The following is a 20601-nucleotide window of genomic DNA, read 5'->3' as shown; positions in this document are numbered from 1 at the left end:
TCATAATTTATAAAATTAAATAAATAATTAATGCCTATAGATATATAATATATTATTTTATTTTAAGTTTCATTAATCACTACTTTTTGTTTTAATAAAACAGTTTTATGAATAAATGTATATACTTACTGATGAATCAACCCTCAAAATGTTTTTAAAAAAAAACGGTAGTGATAGTGAAACTAAGTATACATTATATTCCCCCAACCTTGGAAAAATATATGTTTGCAAAAGAATATCCCTACTCGACAAAATCATAAATACGTCTAAAAAATGACAATGGATCCAAGACCAAAACGTTCATACAATACTATGAAAACAAATATATTTAATAAAGAACAAATAACATTTTCATCTATAAAAGCTTAACTAACTCATAAATAAAAATAATTTTAAATTAATTGTCATCAGTACCTTATAAAAGAAATAAATCGACATTTTTGTTCATAAATTTGAGTTAAGTATTTTACTGGTTAAAATATTATTAAAATATGGAACGTAGATTTACATAGTTAATACATAATATTTTAAAATGTATCTGTTTAATAGAAAAAGAATAAAAATATTATACCGTAAATATAGTATTCATAAACAAGATTTACATATTACATGAATAAGATCGATTAAAATGAAAAATTTTCGTTTAAAACATGGCTTATATTATATATAATTATTACGATTTTTTGGTAAATTGGAAAAATCAGAAGTAATTTAAATGAACTGTTGTAATCAAATATTGTGTATTTAAGTTAATTAATATTTTGTATTCGTCTAAACTTTCTTAGCTAATGTACCAAATGTCAAATATTTTAGAACTGAAAATTAAAATTCAAAAACGTATCAAATATTTTTATTATTAATTACACGAAGTCATAATTATTGATAAATGTTCCTTGATATTCTTATTATCTTTAAAAATTATATACGTGATTTTCTAATACCTATGTATTATATATAGTTATTATTATTAAATTATTAATATTATTAATGATTTTATATGTATTTATTATGAAAAGATTTATTATTAAATAAAATAGTATATATTTAAACCTAAAACTAAGTGTAGTATAATTTATCAAGTATAATATTGATATTTTAGAGTAGATATGCCATAATTTAAAATTGTAATGACATCATATTATACGCACATATGTGTCAGTATTTTATTTATGAAAATATATTATAATATTATATGCAAATATGTATGTTTTACCTTAAAATTTAGAAATATTTTATTCGTTCATTGGTATTTTTAACATCAAAAAAATAAATACTAATGTTAAAAATTGAATTATATTTAAAATGAAATTAAGGTATCAATTAATTGTTTACATTTTTTATCTATAGAAAATTAGTATCTTTAAAAGTATTTCAATCGTATTAAGTTTTAAAAATTAAAAATTAAACGTTCCAAGTACATAATTTGTTTCAAAATAACTAAATAATATAACCAAACATTTACCAAAAGGTAAATTTGTTTGATTATTTCTTTAGAAAATAACTGATTAATCATTCCAAGTTTCTGAGTGCGTAACATAAAATATATTATGTTTCTAATCAATCATAAATTGGTATTAATCGGATTAAATCATTCATAAGTGTCATTGAAATCAGCAATATTACATTTTAATTGTATTGCATTACACAGAAAATAATTGATAGGTATCCAAATAGAAATGTTTCTAAAACATACAATAGAAGATTGAAATGAATAATGAAGCAAATTTGATACGAAATTGACGGATGTTCTTTTTATTTACAGACTTCCAAAGAATACCAACAAGAGTATGACATGAGGCGTGGAAGTGAATATTCCCGGTTTCATGGGTACACATACGACGGGATATGGACCGCCGCTTTAGCTATACAGGAAGTGGCCCGTAAAGTGCACCAATCATCGCACGATCAAGGCATTCTGAATAGAACCATAGCAGACTTTCAGTACAGAAACGAAGAGTGGGAAAGTCTCTTTCTAGATGCTCTCAATAGAACTAGCTTCGAGGGAGTCACGGTAATGAATTACAATATTCACATTATGTGTGTGCTCACTGTTTTATGCGATTGGTTTCAAATATTTGATTTATAACAGGGTCCAGTGAGATTTTACGACAACGAAAGAAAAGCCAGCATATTATTGAAACAATTTCAAGGTGAATATTATCAGTAAAATTGTTTGACTATATCTACTAGAAAATCTAAATTTTTAATATATTAAAATTAATTCATTATTCTTGGATCTTCATAATTTCATAATCTTCATAAATGTTTAATATAAATAATAATATATTTTTATACTCAGTTTTTAATTAATTAACTAAGCACGATAGTGATGTAAACACTAGAACTGGGCTGATTCTATACTTTTTTCCGATAATATTTAATTTAATCGAACCCAAGATCCGATATAAAAACCAGATATGGATACCTATATAAAACAATAAAAATCATACAAAATATTAAAACATCTTACATTTGTTTATTTGTTTATTTATATTAAGTTTTTTAATACAAAATTTAAATATTATTTTAATTAAATTACCATACAGTTAATCAACACAATCTTGGGTAAACACAGTAATTGTATTTATTTTAATTCCCATTCAAACGTTATTCAATTATTGAGTATAGTAAACTGCGAATATTCTTAGTGTTCTCGACCAATTAAATGTTTAATCACTTCACATTATTGTTTAATATTGAAGGGTTTTTGGGGTCAATGTAGATTAATGGACGTTTAATGCAACTGGACACGATAGAAAAACAGTATGTCCATTAACACAGCAGTGAAACTGCTTACTAAACTAAAGGCCTCTCTAATCTCAGTTATTATATTACTCAACTTTACCCTTTAAATCATATTCCTCTTGTGACAGTGAACCTGCTCGATCTCTGTTACCTAACAAACCATATAGATTTCAGAAACGTTAAATTTCACTATATCAATGTCTATGTCTTCATTTTTTGTTACATACATAAACATATCTAATATAGGTATATAAATATAAATATATCAATTTATATATGTAATATGTATATATATATATATATATATATATATATATATATATATATATATATAATTATTTGAAAATCATTAATTTAATTCGAATTCTCTTTTTAGAAAATGTAATACATAATCCCTATATATTTATTTTTCTACTACATTTTTTACCTGTATATTTTTTGATGAATTAAATTTTAAATTTTAATTTTTTAACAACAAAAGGTGCATATGATTTCATAGTCCAAATCTGCAGAACATTATTTTTATTTTATTTTATTATGTATAAACATAAAATATTGAATGAAATGTTATTTTTAATTAAAGATTAGTGAAGTAGTAAAATGACAAAGAATACCATCAAATATACACCATAGAATATTATGAACCTCTTTAAACTTTGAACGCTCACTGATAAAAAATTCATATTCATTTAATATTTTATATTTATATACAAAAGCTTACATAACAGTGGGTAGTAGCGGTAAAATACAGTCGAACACAATTTACAACTGCCACAACCGTACCTACAAAACAATAGAATTTTTACTCTTACCATATTGCGAGCCTTAAAACATTTTCAGAAACTATAAATTACGCATAAAGTTAAGAATTGTATACGTATTTTATTAGTACAACAATAATTATATTCATATTTACACTTGTGTAACGTACGGGTAACAAAAATAATTCTTAAGAAAATTGTAATGATACGTGAATTTAAAATACGTGAAACATAATATTTATAAAATCCTTTTAAGTTTCTCGACTAAATCAGCATATTGCAAGTATCAGATAAACCTAGTTTCAAATTATTTAAATGTGCCTAATTAAAAAAATAGGAGATTTTACATGATGTATAATATTCTTAACAATATCAAAAGAATAAATTTAAGAGTTATTCGAATGTGTCCTGTAATAAGTTGTATTTTTTTATAGTTTAAATAACTAAAAAGTTAGATTATATAAAAATCATTTATGTGGAATGTTGTTAAACAAACAGTTAAAATATTTTAAAAAAATAAATGATTGCTTCCGGGTATTTGAAAAATTAACTTCATAAAATTAAACCAGTGTTTTGTGAAACTGTGGTTATTATTTTAACATTTTAAGAAGTGAATTCCGTAAAAAATCCCATTTAATAATACTTGGATTATAAAATCAATCACTCAATCATATATTCTGAAATTAATAGGAAAATTAACAATTTTTTATTGTATAAATATTAATCTTAAGTAATGCGCATTGCACGTCAAATAAAAATAATAAATCTATTGACTTTTTAAAAATATATTTTCTCTGGCAACAAGATTCTAAAATTATTTTATGGGGAAAAAATAAGACAATTCAAATAACACTATTGTTTAAGTTAAAATCTAATTACATTCTCTAAATAAAAAACAAACATTTTTTTTTTTTTTTATGACATAAAACACCATATTGTGTACCATTGTTGTCAGTTTTCATGGTCCTATAAAATTTAATAATTAAATAAAATAAAAACTATTTATACATACATATATAAATTATACACAGGTAAATAGTTTTAATATTACTAACCAATGTTATAAATTTAAACCTTGATATTATGTATTTGAAATAATTTAGTTTATATTTTGAATAAGAATTATCTACATATTTTCAACTTCACGTATTTAAAAATATTTAAAAAAAAATACAATGACATTTTTTCTATTTTTAAAAATATTTAAAAGTTGTTTGAAATAATAAAAATGTAAAATAGTTATTTATAAGTCTACGGTAAGTAGTCTAAATATTTTTTTTGATAAAGTTACTCAAATAAAATTATATAAAATAATTTTAATTGATGTACTACTTAAATACAATTCTAGGCGTTTTCCTTTTTATCCTAGCTTAAAATAACTTTTTCAAAAAAAAATTTCTAAAATGACAAATCAAAAATTAATTTTTAACTTTATACAGCTTATAATAGTATCACATTTGAAAAAAAAGAAATCTTTCGTTTACAAAATAATATTTTGTGATTTTCTTTAGAGTATCAAACACTTATATGGTTTTTCAATGATTTGAATTATTTTTCTTCAGACATTCAAAAATGTATTACTAGTAATAAGATCAATTAAAACATTTTTTATTAAATTACATTTATTTATTTATTTATTTATTTATTCTAGTAAATCTTTAAGCACATCTGTGTGAATATCTATAAGACATTAAAAACCATTATTGATAAAAGGTTTTAAATTTTTGACTACTATTAATTATTGTGAATTAAAAATATCGTTCATTTATCGTTCTACACCAAATTTCAAGTGAAAAGTTTAACAGCTCGACATTTTTTTTCGGTTAACAGTAAAGTTTTAATATAGTAGGTATAAATAAAAAATAATTATTGCTTATACCAACTTCAATAAAACATATAATAATAATCTACTAATTTTTTTTTTTTTTTTTTGTCTGAGCATCATTTAATATTTAATTATTCTACAAGCAAACTGAATATGAAATATTTCAATTTCATTATACGCTCCTTAAATCTTGCTAGTAACCGTTAAATACATTCAGACAAAATGGCATTGCCACTAGTTATTATAAAATATTATGGTTTATTTAAGATTGATAAATATGAGAGTCGACAAACTACCTAGTTGATTTTAGTCCATACATCATAAACAAATAAATATACCTTGATAATTCAAATTACTTGAATATTATATTATGTAAGATTGTATATTACTAGTTATTACTAGCTATAGTCTAGCTGTGTATTATAACCAAAAATTATAATATTCTATTAATATACCATGTATAGTACTATTAAAAAACTACATCTACACATCATGCATTGTTTTTAATCAAAGGTATTTACTTCAAATATATATTATACATATATGCGTTCTAAAATAAAATATATTTTATTGACAAAATAAACATTGTCAATGAAAATATATTAAATTTATTCATGTCAAAAATTATTACATTATAGTATCGAAAAATATTTTGTAATACTTACATATTTATTAAAAACTTTAATTTCAAGTTATAAACAAACACGGTCATTGGTATAATCTAATTTTCAATAATAATACAGAAATAATACCTGTTTTTTTTTGTCACTCAAATGCTATAAATTATCTTTTAATAAGAAAATGTTATTGCTGTTCATTTATATCACGTCGTTTACAAAATGTCTTGCTACATAAGGCATGTATTCTTTATACTATATACTTATTTATACAATTATTTTTTATTCTCTCCTTTAGGAGACAAAGAAGTGAAGATTGGGGAGTATAACGGAGTAACAGGCACACTAGACTTGAGTATTGGTGAAGAAGTGAAGTGGAGAGCCGGTGGCAAAGGACCGCCTAAAGACCGGACTCTTACTATTTATGAAGACTCTCATGTTAACGTTGGCGTTTACCTAGGACTTGCTGTTGCTGCGGTCGTTGGTATCGTCATTGCCACTGTATTCCTCATTGTTAACATACGGTACAGAGATCAAAAGTAAGTAATGTCGTACATATAAATAAAACCACATGAATAAACTGTACACCACATTTAACTTACTCAGTATAAATTAATTATACCTACCGTCATTAAAAAAAATATATTTATTTGTGACTTAAAATGAGTAAATTTAGGTATAATTTTTAAAACTTTTGTAATGAATAAAATAATCTGTTAAAAATGTGCAAATAACAATTTTATTAGTAAATAAAATACGATAAAATAAAATAAAACTAATGAAACGCATAAAATGTTTCAAGATTCGAACATGGCCAACGATATCAAAAATGTAATCGAGAAAAATGAATTTAAATTTTAAACGATATTTTAAAAATAAAATATTATCTGATATAAGTCTTATTATTTTTTTTTTTTTTTTTTTGTTATGTTTATCAAAACATTATTAAATGTAGCATAAAATTTTTATACAATTATACATTCAAAATTAATAATTGAAGTATCACATTTAAAAAAATAATCTTTATTACATTATTCATTTTTTAATTAAACCAAAATAGATGTATATGAAACAGATATTATATAGATGAGTTTTAATATTTTAATTTAATTTTCTGAGTAAACTTTCTAAGTACAATTTAATAAAGAATATTTTATAATTTATTCTTTCCATAATCTATTTCCTTTCATATAAAGCAGATACCTACTCTCTTCTTTAAATCTTGATATTTCTTAATTTTTGTTCTACAAATTTCCATGTTTGTCATCCAAATGTAATTTATTATTTCAAGTCAGTAAACTTTAAATAAATATAACTAATATTTAATTTTATGTTTCCTAAATAATAACGCTGCAATAGAGTATTTACTTAACGCTTTATAACGTACTAGTCACGTACCTAGTCAACAACAAAGAAATCAATTGCTTCAAACAGCGTATAGTGATTCCTTTCAAAGGGGAACGACAGTAATATTAAACTGTATATAGATCTTTATTAAAACACGAGGTCCTCTCTTAGTTTTGTTTATTAAAAGAATTTGTATTTCATTTTGTACAAAGTAAACTGTTATACAGCTCGTTATAACCCTACTTTTTCTTTTTCGTGCATTTAGAATATGTTTTGAAACAAACGTTACGAATTCATATTTGTTGAAGAATTTTATTAAACTGTACGTTATTAATTTATTTGAGAAAAGAACACTAAAAAGAAATCTTTCGTTTGCACTTCATAACATTTTTTACGAAAATTGTACCTAATATATGATACGGTACGGAAAAAACTCGAAAAACTACTTTTATTTTTATACAAAGTTTTACGGTGACGTACGAAATGTTTAATGTTATGAGTTGTTTTTATTTTTTATAACCCGCGGTTGTTGATGCTTGTATGAATAAGATTGTAAGAGGACCTACACGAACTACTAGGCAGTTTTTCGCGTGTGTGGAAATTATAAATAATTATTGAATGAGTCGCAACTTGCAAGTATGCCCATTATCGCCGACGTGATAACAGTATTATAGATATAAACCTATATAACACAAAATATCAGAATATAGAGACGTTCAATATTTATGTATAGTATTGAAAACTTATAAAATTATAAATTATTATAAGTAACACAATATCATCAACTGCAACACGCTTATGGCATGTTTCAGGTACATAAAAATGTCCAGCCCACACTTGAACAATTTAATTATCATCGGGGCTATGTTGACGTACAGCAGTGTCATATTTCTTGGTCTCAACAGTCAGATGACCAGTATAAACATGTTTCCTTACATATGTGCGGCGCGAGCGTGGTTGCTGATGGCCGGGTTTTCATTGGCGTTCGGTGCGATGTTCTCGAAAACCTGGAGGGTGCACTCAATTTTCACGGATATCACCATCAACAAAAAGGTGAGCTTAGTATAATTGTTTGGTGCAACACAAAGAAAAATCTGATCATATAAAAAAATAATAATTGGTCAGGCAAATCGACTTAATACATATGAGAATCCTCAAGACACATTTAAATGCGTAGTAAAAACGCCTATTTTATACTTAATAAAACATACATATTTACGTAAATGACATGATTTAATTGTATACCTACTGAAAAAATTGACGTGAAAAAAGTAATTCTCTTTTCGCAAATTCCATTTTTTTTTTTTTTGAAAAACGTTTACAAGTTATTTACTAAACAATAATATTATACCAACACGAATTATTTTGAACGTTACAGATCGTAAAAGATACGCAGCTTTTCCTCATGGTTGGCATATTGTTATGCATCGACTTGGGAATAATGTTCACGTGGCAGTTTTCAGATCCGTTTTACAGGGAAACTAAACAAATGGAATCATATGTGAGTAAAAACTTGAAGTATGGAAGCAAATATTAAAATATATATCAACCTCATAACGTATACAATGACACGCCTAATGTTTTCCTTCATAATCCTAATAGCTTGAATATCCTCCACATTAACTATAATAATATCTACATATATGTACATTTTACATTTACAAACGTAACAATATAATGTCAACAAATTCATTTTAACTTCAGTATATTAAATAACTACTTGACAAATACAAACATTTTAGACTTAAAAGTTTAAACTTCATTCAAATTATAAAGTGACCATTAAATTACAAACAAAGTTAAGTGTATTTATGAAGATGCGTACATAAAATTAACATGGTCATAAATAATGACACGTGCTATAATATTATTTCCATAAAAAAAAAAAAAACAAAAAACTAATAAATGTTATTTTCAGTCAAATAGAAAGAGCAAATTAAATTGTGTTTAGATACCAAAAAGTAAATCACAACAATTAATTTTAATATTATTCAAATTGATTAATTTTTTTGTTTTTTATAACTATATAATTAATAAAAAATCGTTATTTCTATCAAAAATAAAATATAAATAATATTAAAATAAATACACGTAATATTTCTATACATATAATAGATTAAATAAACTTTATGTTGGTCAGACGCATATCAATTTTAACAAACATCAAATGATCTTTAAAAACCAACGTAATTTTAATCAAAAGAATACTTATTAAACTATAACTAAAAATTAGGTATACAAATAATAAGTTATAAAAAAATAATTGTCTGTAGGAAAAAAATAAATTATCACCAAAAATAACATAGTAAAACATTTAAAACATCAGTTTATAAAAAAAAATTAAAATAATTACATAAATATAATTTTTTTTAAATAACGGAGAATGTGAAAAAGAGGGTTAAAAATGAATCCTTTGTACTATTTAAAATTAAAAGCACACTTGGTTAGTTCTACCATAGTGGAAACGTGTTTGTATTTTGTTGTTAAGCTCGGTTTGTATAATCTCCAGAATAATATATAATGGATGTGGTGTCCAAAAGATCCAAAAAAAAAAAAACATTTTCACAGGGTAACTTTGGCAAAACTCAATGTCTTTCGTGCTCGTTTTTGATCCGATTATTCAGAGGTCACAAAAACACAAAAAGTACCATAGGGTACCTACCGTTAATATCTGTATACAAATAATTTAATTATAATAACTCGTCACAAATATTTTTTTCCGTACCGTACAAGACTTTATATTTTTATTATTTTTTGCAGCTATAATTCATATGTTGAATAAAATGATAATATTACGACATATAATTCTTATATTATTATAAAAATTATTTTTCTCATGCGGCTGAGACTGTCCAATTTATATGACCCAATAACTTATAGTGGTTAAACATAAATCAAGACCTAAAAAGTGTATATCACGCTATTATTCTAATATATTATAAACATATTTTATGTATATTTTTACCTAATTTTTTTTTTTTTACTTACTTTTAACTAAACTCAAAATGGAAGACATTTAAAATAATAATAATGATATAAAAAACAAGCATGAATAAAATATTTACTAGGGTGCCTATCACATAATTTTATTATTACATATTTTTTACATGCATAAGTTACCTATTTTATATTGTACTATTGTACAGCCACACCCGCACAGTGACGACATTGTGATCATCCCATGTAACGAGTACTGTCAGAGTGATCATATGACTGTATTTCTTGCCATTATATACGTCTATAAGGGATCACTAATGGTAAGCAAAGTTTTTTTCTTCTGTGTTATTGTTTTTTTTTTTTTTTTTTTGTTAACGCGAAACAGTGTCAAGTACAAAACTTACCGCGGTACATTTTTGTATGTGTGTTTTAGGTATTCGGAGCTTTTCTAGCTTGGGAAACCCGACACGTGAGCATACCCGCGTTAAACGACTCGAAGTACGTGGGCATGAGCGTATATAACGTGGTATTGATGTGCGTCGCTGGCGCAGCAATTTCTTTCGTCCTGAGCGACCAACAGGACGCGTCTTTTATCATCATATCAGTGTTTATATTGTTTTGTTCCACTGCCACGCTTTTCCTAGTGTTCATACCAAAAGTGAGTACTAGCTCTATACATGTATATTCCACTGCAACAATACCCGTTCCTACTGTGTTTTTATTTTGTACACCATCTTCCAAGCTGTACAATATAAGTACCTACACTAAAATTATCACGAGATAAAACTCGTTTTAAATTATTTGCAACAGTAGATGCAGGAATTAAATTTAAATAATTATAATTATTTGATATAATGTATGCCCTAACATACGAGTATATAGCAATAAAGCTGTTATTTTATACAAAATTTGACTCTTTCTAAAATTATTCTTTTCATATAGATTGTAGAATTAAAAAGAAATCCGCAAGGAGTAGATAAAAGAATACGAGCTACTTTAAGGCCAATGTCTAAGACTTACAAAGATGTTTGTGACACGGAAGAACAAATACGAGCACAAAAAAATAAAAATCAACAATATAGACAGCAAATATTGGACGTAGATCGAGAAATCGATGCGATGGTATTAAAGATCGATACGTTCCGGGCTCTCAAGTTATCAGAAATGAGTTAGTTTTAGCTAAACTAAAAATTACTATTCAAAATAATTTTGATACTATGAATATGATTTATTCGAGTTATGATTGATTTCTATGTAAATATAATTACAGAACATAAAAAAATAACCGAAGAGAAACAAACTAAAGTCGATGTTATACAAGAAGAAGATTCAAATGGTGTTATCGAAGTGCATGTGCCCGAACAGTATTCTCCAGAAAAGTAATATCATTAAATAACGCTTACACCTCATAATTTTACTTGAACCTCAAAAATAAGTTTACATAAACAATTTATTATATTTACACACGTTACTTAATTACACTGTATAAAATATTTTCGGACAAATTTGTAATATTTCACATAACTTGTTGTTTCTATTCTTTTTATTATTTATTCATAAATTTATTGCTATTCTTGTTTAACAATTTAATAAATTAAGTTATCTACTTTTTTTATTATTATTTTTATTAAAAAATAAAAAATTGTCTACTGTAAAAATAATTACGAGGATATACATAATTGTGTATTAAGGAAAAATGAACATAGACAATTTTATGAAGAAATTAATAATTAAGACATAAACTTATATTGAATTTTAATCTAAATCTAAAATTAAATATCGTTATTTTCTGACAATATCATCAATAATTTTCAATTTCAGAAAAACGTGTCAAAGACATACCAGGATTCCATCAATTTCTATCGAACCCGCCAAACCACCAGACGAACATGTGAATTTCACACCGTCTCCTACACGAGTATGTATTATACTATAATATAACATTTTACTCAAAGCTAAAATTTAATAGTTTACATTTTTAAAAAGAAAAATGTATAAATATTGCATACAAAAATAATGGGAATTCGTTCATTTTGTTTTTCACAAACTTTTTCTTGGTATTATTTATATTGTCTCTTTAAGAGAATTTTTCAGAACTGGAATATTAAAAAATGAATTTCTACTCTAAATTAAAAATAATGTAACTTTCAGACAAATTACGAAAACGTTTCAAATATTACTTAAAGAATAAAAAATAATATTCTCTCTATTGATCCGTTTGCGACAAAAGTTCTACATCCTGTGATAAACTATTGTATTTTTATTAATACTCACTGGGTTAAAGTCAAAATAATTATGTCCAAAAAATTTTCTCAATTTAATATTGATTTTAATTGGAAACAATTGGTTTAGTTAATCATGTACTTACAATAATAATAATAAAAGTGTTGGTTAAGTGTACGTAACTTAATTTTTATCAAAGAACGAGGAGAGATTCAGACTGACATAAAACGAAAAAATGAAAAACATCTTATCAGAGTGAATTTTTCTCTTCGTATTACGATGTCGTTTGATCAAAAATATACGCCCAAAAGTAAAAACAATATCGGAAATCTCGTATTTATTTTGCTCACATCACAGTGATGTTTATACATATATATATATATTTATATTTTTTTTTTTTTTAACGAGTATCAATCGCGTTTTGGAAAACTCGTTACCGAGATAAATAAACAAATAAGTAGTTTACCTGGCAGATTTAACTTTTTTTATAAAAGCGGTGGACAAAAAGAGCGACGAAGGGCGGCAAAACTTTTGGTAAATATTGGCAATACTCATATTGTTGTCTGTGTGCCTTTTCGCAGTCGTGTGACACGGGCCATCAGAGGCGGGCCAGTGGTAGCGTGACGACGCCACAACATCAATCGGCCACCGCCGCTACGTCGCCGCACACGGCGGCGGCCAGTTGTGCGCACAGGTGGCCGCCGTCGATGCCGCAGACCAAGAGGACGTGCCAACAACCCACGTTCGTGCACCAGGATGAGCTGTGGCTGACGCAAACGCAACGACATGCGAACCGGTCACCGCCGCCCGTCACCAGAGGCTTGCTCAACAATAATGCGGATTCGCCGACCGACGACGGTAATGACGCCGAAAATTTATGATTTGACGCGAGCCCCGCCAACACCCACAACGACACCACCCACCCACCGTCGCGACTACCTGCACCCCGGAGTTTGGCGTTTCGTCACTATTCTATTCAGTATTTTTTATCCCAAATCAATCCGCGCTCAGAGGATGTGTGTGGGGGGGGGGACAGCGCGCGTGAAACGGTATAATCAAAAACTAAAATAATATGAACTCTATAGGCGTCCGATAATCGATATTTTACTTACTAATCGCGATAACATTAACATTGCCCGAAATTAAGATCTTTCATCCATACTTTTAAGTTCAACATGAAATAAAATTATATTCAATTTAAACTTATTTTAAGTTGTGTACTGTTCGTTTTAAATAATATTCTCATGCCGGCGTAGAACCGCCAGCGGCAGTACACCGATATTCTTTTATATTTCAATCTGACAAAGCTAAAGGCAGTTAAATACTCTAATATTATTATTTGGGATAAAAATCGATGTGTCATGTTCTCTTTAGTGGTTAACTCGGAGTAAGAAAGTTTAAATTCGTTTACTTTTTTTTTTATATACGTTTTTTTTTAAAGGTATATGGGTTTTTGACATTTTTTTTTCTTTTTCGGAATGACATTTTTATGTGGGATGAAAAAAAATACTATTATTTTGACTCGGTATCACAGTATCAACATATTTTCACTTTTGAACCCTAAAACAAACGTTAATCAGAAAAAACACTATAGTTTTCACATTTGTTTTGAAACAATAAAGCCGCTTATCTTAAAACAAAAATATAAACTTCCCTAGTTTGATTTAAAATATCATAAAATTATTTTTTTTTTTTTTAATATTTAATTTGAGTAAAAAATACAATTAAATCTTAGATTAATTTAAAAAAAAAAATATTTTTTTAATAACTAATTAAATAAGCATCTACTTTGAACGAGAGAATATTTTTAAAATTATGTTCATTGTATGAAAAATAAAGAAAAACCGTAAACATGCAATACATTTTACTTTATACAACTATAATAAAACAATTAAGTTTAACTATATAACTTTATAAAGTCATAACTTATAAGAAATATCATTAGTTTTTATATTTTATAATTGCATCAAATGATAGTATGTAGTTATTATGCTTATAAAAATATTGCATTGTTATTAGTTACTATTTATTATTATTAATATAGGTAGGAGTTAGTAATTACTAACAAAGATAAGTTTTTAAAATACTCAATGTTAAAATATAACTACTTACACAAATTACTATCATTAACACAATCATTAAGGTTCAAAAATCATAACAAATAATATAAACAAAATTGATAAAATTATAACAATTATCAAAGTAATTCTTGTACGCAAGTAGAATTATTAGAGTATTACTGAACTGTGACTATAAACGATAATAAATAATTCATTATCAATATTTGCCATGTCTAAACACTAATCTATCTCAGTATATCTGCGTAAAAAATATATACCATGGAAAATTTTCAACTTTGAAATATTTCAAATTTGACTTTACATGTTAGTCTGACCGAATCATTTGTATTGTTTCTCTACGTTAAATGTACGAACTTTTTAATTACTTGAAACTGAATAAAAAAAAATTACTCATAAAACACTAAACAAATGACTATTTAATTATGTTTATTTTTAAGTTTTTAATGACTCAAATCGTTCAGTAATGATTAAAATTTATGATTATATTTTGAAATCTTCTAAGTTTTAAATTACCAATATTTCCGTACATTGGCACTTATACAATTTCATATCATGTGATGTCTAAACGTAAAATACTAAACAGAATTTACTATCACGTCAACTTTCACAGATCAATTCAATACAGTTTCGCGCGAATTGCCCTAGTCAATTTTAAATACTAGTATTTGCATATTATAATCGTATTAATTATTAAGTAGGTACTATCTTTGACGAAGTCAATCATCGGGTCACAACGACATACGGGGTATAACGACGTTATTTTCAAGGACCCGGCAAAATTGGCAAAATTCCGTTTATTTACACACACAAAATAACTGGTTATAACGACATAGGACGTAATGACATTATCGGTAAATATCCGCCCAGAAATCGAACTTTCAATCCAATTTTTATAGCGATATATATCGTAAAACTTTGAATGCGTTAACCGTGGTATGAGATTCGCTCGCGCAACGAATTCAGCAAGTCATCTGTTTCTTTAAAAGCCGTGTACCATATTATCCTCTTTTTTAAAAGAATATTTTAGATTAGGTGTACCGTGTCAACACTACGATAGTCTATATCGTGCATCGCATTCCAAGACGATATTTTCATTTCACACGAAACAACGCGATATAGCGAGGGGAAGTGATGGCGGGGGTAAAAAATCAAACACGGTAGATATAATTAGGCGTTATAAGTCGTTATAATAAGCTGGGCGAGAGGGAGATGTGCGCCAGCGAGACGGTCGCGCACATGACGTCCGGAACGTGGACAAATAATGAAATTATTAAAATACCGTTTTTGTTTTGTTTGCCTTACAGAGGACGACAGTTCGTCGTCGCTGACCACAGGCAGTTCCATGCACCGTTCGGTGTCCGAGAAGAGCGGTTCGTGTGGTGCCGGAAGCGGCGGGTCGTCGACCCGGAACCGCGGACCGGGGCTCAGACGGCCGTCGGCGCCGCACATGCACAGCACGCCGAACGTGTACCACGGCCGGAGGCGCGAGTCCGGCGGCTCGGCGGGCGGCGGGTCGCCGACGAACGCGCCCGGTCTGCCGCCGACGCTCGGCGGGGCCGGCATGTCCCGGGTGAACACGCTGTCCGAGGGCGAGCTGCTGGACGTGGCCATTCTGCCGATATTCCAAAAGCTGTTGACCGAGAGACGGGCGCACGACTCGTTGTCGTCGTCGTCTTCGCAGCACCACCACCGCCACCCGCACCACAAGGCTCACCCGCAGCAGCAGCAGCAGCATCCGTCGCACCACCATAACAGGGCGTCGATCGCGTCGTGTCCCAACATCGCGGTCAAGTGCGACATCGTCGAGTACCTCTAATCGCCGGCGCGTGTCGTCTCTGCCGGTGCCGCGTTACCGCCAAAACGGATTTGAACGCTATACGGCGACGATGTAGGTGAGTCGATTCGGCGATAGGTATACTTACGTCCGCCGCGATATCCGACGTTACGTCATATTACACTGCAGGGGTCGGCAATTAAATTCTATCCAGAAAATCAAAAAAAAAAAAAAATTATGAGGGCCAGCAAAAACTAAAAACTCAGATATTATTAGCTAATAATTGTTGTGTTATCGCAACTATTATTGTAAAAAGCAATAAACGATAAACACCATCGTAATCTCTAAATACTTCATAAAATAGATAAAATATATATTATGTGTGGAAAACCAGAATTATTAAAAAATATATTTTTTGTGGTCCAATTATTTTTCCTTCGCGGGCCGCCTATTGCCGATCACTGTAATACTGCGTACGGTTCGTTAGTATACTCGTATAAATAATACGCGCGAAATGAGTTTTTTTGTGATGTAACGGGAGATGTCAGGAACTTACCGAACGGATTCCAACGGGTGTTTTTCGATGACTTAGAGATAACGCGACGGAACGGGTTTTAAACGGGGGCTTGTGAAGTGTTTATTTAAACGAGCACCCCCCCCCCCCTCATCCACAATACGTTCCGCCTGAAGTCCCCCGCATCGCCGAATCCACGTGCACGACCCTGATTCGTGTTATTACTCTTATTAATAGTCATTAGTCTTTTTAAACTGTGTTTAAGATGTTTTGACCGTAGTGATCTACAATAATATATGATACAATAACTCGATAGGTAGGCAATAGTATTTATATGGGACACAGATAACGTCCTAACAGTGTTGTGTTGTGCAATTCGCTACACAATACCAAAAAATAATCCAAGTGATATCTAAACATCCTAAAGATGAATTAATTACACTGGGACTTTTTTATTGTGTTGGTAACAAGTGATAAATAATGATTAACGAGAGACTAAATTTAATAATTGATACCTAACTCAATACTATACGAAATATTAAGTCAACCATCGCAATGTTTGAAGAATATTGCGGATAACTCCATTGTAAATTGTAATGTTAATTTTATTTTATTGGTTATTAGTGTTATTACCTTAATCTTTTGCGAACATCTTACCAAAATTATTATAAACATTAAATAATTTATTATCATTTATAAACTAAATATAAACCTATTATATCATCTGATAACGTACGATAAGCTCTAATGTCTCCTGAAACATGTGTATAATATGAAAAAATCTCAGTACAAAAAGTTTATTACCATAGTTTATCATAATTTGTTCATCTTTTAATAGTTTTCTAAATTTATTGACTCTTAGTCTATTTTTATTTTTAGTTTTTTCCAATATAAAATAACATAATATATCTATAATCTATATTAAGAAATGTTCATAAGCATTGATGTTATTCACAGGGTATTATATTTTCATATTACCTACTATTTAATTTAAACTAAAAATGTACTACCTGAAACGGAGATAATATTCTCTTATTTTCTTGTCCACAGAAAGAAAAACTTTTAGATCAAAAAATACTCTTAAAAAAAACTTTAACAGTATACATAATACATATACAGTATATAATACATTTAATTTTCATTTATAAGTTATAATATTACATAAGGGTTGTTCTTAAATATTAAATTGTAAATAGCATATGTCCTAGAAGACAATAAGAGGTACTAGTACCTATAAGCTATAACCAACCAACTTTAGTCGCCATTTATATAATACTATACCTTTTTGATATAATATTTATATATATTTGAAAATAATTCACGCGTCTCTCAGGAAAAAAAAAGTAAAACTGAATTGATCGGGGAGAAAATAAGAAGAGTCTGTCGGATTTACAGTGAGGCACCTTATTTAGTCTATTGTGTCCGTTAACGGTAAACTTTATACAAATTTTATAAAATCACTATTGAACACCACAGCTATTTTGTCTCGACAATTTTTTTTTTTTTATAACCTAAAATACTAGTACGTGTACTTTCTTAAAAAACTGCCTTTGATTAACAGCACCAATGTGAAATTACGATGCCTTTTAAGACGCTTTAAAATCCTATTTATTATTATTTATTAATATAATATATCACGCCGAGAAGTAAATAATAGTAGTATAATGAATAAAGAATTTGTGTACGCCTATTCTTTAAAGCCACGTAAAGGTTCAGAGGTACTTATTTAGTATAATTAATAAATTATTACATCAAAAAAATTATGTACCTGTTTATCAAAATATTTTAACTATATTCATGTCTATAAATATATTTAAAAGGGAAAGTCGTTACCTACCCGGACCTCTCCCCACCGGGCGTACGTGACGTAACATATATATACATCAGATATTTCGGGAAATATCTACAGTATAATTTGACACCCCAAAATTGTTCGCATGATTAACAAATTTTTCAAATTATGATTTTATCGATGACATTCAATTAATCTAAAAAGCTTGAATCAATAATAAAAACGAGTGTTTATAGAAGTATAGTACGAGTATATTAGTATGTATAACATAATGAATGGAAAAGGTGAAAATCGGAAATTTCTCACCAGCTCTTTCTGGATAGAACATTCCAAAGGTAATTGCGTTAAGTCAAAGCAAACATAGTTTAAAACTCTTTTTCTATCTTTTTCTTTTATTTAATCAAAAAAGAGAGAATGGCAAGTTACTGCACTACGCAGTAGTATAGTACAACGTATATCTGTAATATGTTGTGCATGTGATCACCTAACCTAACTCGACAGATCATAAATTTAAAACCTCCCCAAAAATATGTTGTTACTATAATATAATACAATATTATTTCAACGAATATAATATTACAGTTAATTTTTTTAATTCATGCAAGCATAAAATTATAAGACAATGAAATAAATTCTATTACGTGAATACGTGATCATGTTGTGAGTTTAATAGTAAAATATGCATTATTATTTTCAGAAGACAAATCATACATTACGGGACCAAGAATCGACGACGTTCCAATGCCACATCACAAGCTCGAGGCCGTTTAAATCGTATTATAATAATTAATATTATTGTTATTTTTTTTCTATTCCATTTGTTTTGTGTAAATTACATTTTTAGAGAGAAAAACATAATGTAAACGAGTACCATCAATGTAGATAGAAAAAAAATGTTATGTAGTTCCTTAGTTTCGTTATTAACATTACGATATTGTTTTCGTCAATTAAATAAATTAAATTGTTTCTCGTGTTACTTAGTCAAAATTCATATTATTATATTTATATATATATATATATATATATATATATATATATATATGCACACACACATAAATGTATGCGTACAGGTTGAACGGATAAAACAATATTCGTATCAAACTGAAAAAAAGCAATTTTAGGACAATCGTTTCTAATTAATTTTACAAATGTTGATACATTTTTTTTTTTTTTAATTGCAAGGCTACAATAAATTATTTAATAAATTGAAAAAATCATACATTTAAAATACTTACGTCTAAACTTCGTCAATACCGATTCAACGACTTACGTCTAAACAACCATAAGAATTAAAAACAAATATAGTGACAACATCTATAACTTAGGATTTTTTTTTTTAAAGTTCTTAATGGAGGTCTTTAAAATTGACTAGATTTAAAAATTCTAAATTTTAAATCAAGTATTGCAACGAATATTGGTAGGAAGGCCGATCAGGGGTAACTCGGTTCGTCTCTGCATCAAACTATCGTAATAAGATCACTTACAGTTGTTTTTTAACCAGAATAACAACGTTATACATTAGCACATTGTACCAAGAAACTTTCATCTTTATTAATAGTTCTTCTCAAACCGGTATCCCAACCATTCGCTTTTGTACTGATAAGAGCGATGATATTGCCTCTGTCACTATTCTTTTTCCTTGACATAAAGATCATATGATATATTCCATTCTATACATAGGTAGGTATCTCGTGTTTTTTTGCCTTAGTAACATGGTTGTGATAATCATATCCAGCAGAACGTCTTCGCATAATGTTTCCTCAGTGACAGGCTCGAAAAGAATCACCAAGTTACCGAGTTTAATTCGGTAGATTGGACAGTGAACACATTTTAAAAAATTAAGTATTAAACTTAATTACTCTAACCTATTTTAACGAATCTTGAGCAAGTAAAAGTTCTAAATCTTGATGGCGCGAGTCTACCCCACACTGCTAACCCTTTGTAAACCTACCATAAAAGATGATGAAAATTTAATTTTTTTTTTG

At 28.1% G+C, this 20601-nt stretch overlaps 1 protein-coding gene across 3 annotated transcripts in view; it reads left to right on the top strand.

Moving 5' to 3' along the window:
• LOC112591670 (gamma-aminobutyric acid type B receptor subunit 2-like) overlaps positions 1–19592 on the top strand; it is a 47865-nt gene extending 28273 nt beyond the window's left edge. For 2 of the 3 annotated variants that reach the window (XM_025335551.1, XM_025335553.1), the window contains 13 exons: positions 1763–2011; positions 2090–2150; positions 6247–6487; positions 8108–8348; positions 8674–8796; positions 10442–10552; positions 10666–10890; positions 11175–11400; positions 11503–11611; positions 12054–12150; positions 13037–13313; positions 15841–16428; positions 19314–19592. In XM_025335551.1, coding sequence (XP_025191336.1) covers positions 1763–2011; positions 2090–2150; positions 6247–6487; positions 8108–8348; positions 8674–8796; positions 10442–10552; positions 10666–10890; positions 11175–11400; positions 11503–11611; positions 12054–12150; positions 13037–13313; positions 15841–16352 — 2472 coding nt within the window. In that variant the 3' untranslated portion in view covers positions 16353–16428; positions 19314–19592. The remainder of the gene's footprint in view (positions 1–1762; positions 2012–2089; positions 2151–6246; positions 6488–8107; positions 8349–8673; positions 8797–10441; positions 10553–10665; positions 10891–11174; positions 11401–11502; positions 11612–12053; positions 12151–13036; positions 13314–15840; positions 16429–19313) is intronic. The other variant, XM_025335552.1, reaches the window with a different exon arrangement.
• The last annotated feature ends 1009 nt before the right edge of the window (positions 19593–20601 follow it).

This window comes from Melanaphis sacchari, unplaced genomic scaffold, assembly GCF_002803265.2.
Source record: "Melanaphis sacchari strain LSU unplaced genomic scaffold, SCAv2.0 Contig141_pilon_pilon, whole genome shotgun sequence".
In the NCBI taxonomy this organism is placed as follows: domain Eukaryota; kingdom Metazoa; phylum Arthropoda; class Insecta; order Hemiptera; family Aphididae; genus Melanaphis; species Melanaphis sacchari.
Note: the sequence above shows the minus strand (reverse complement) of the source record. Positions and strands in the feature narration are given on the sequence as shown.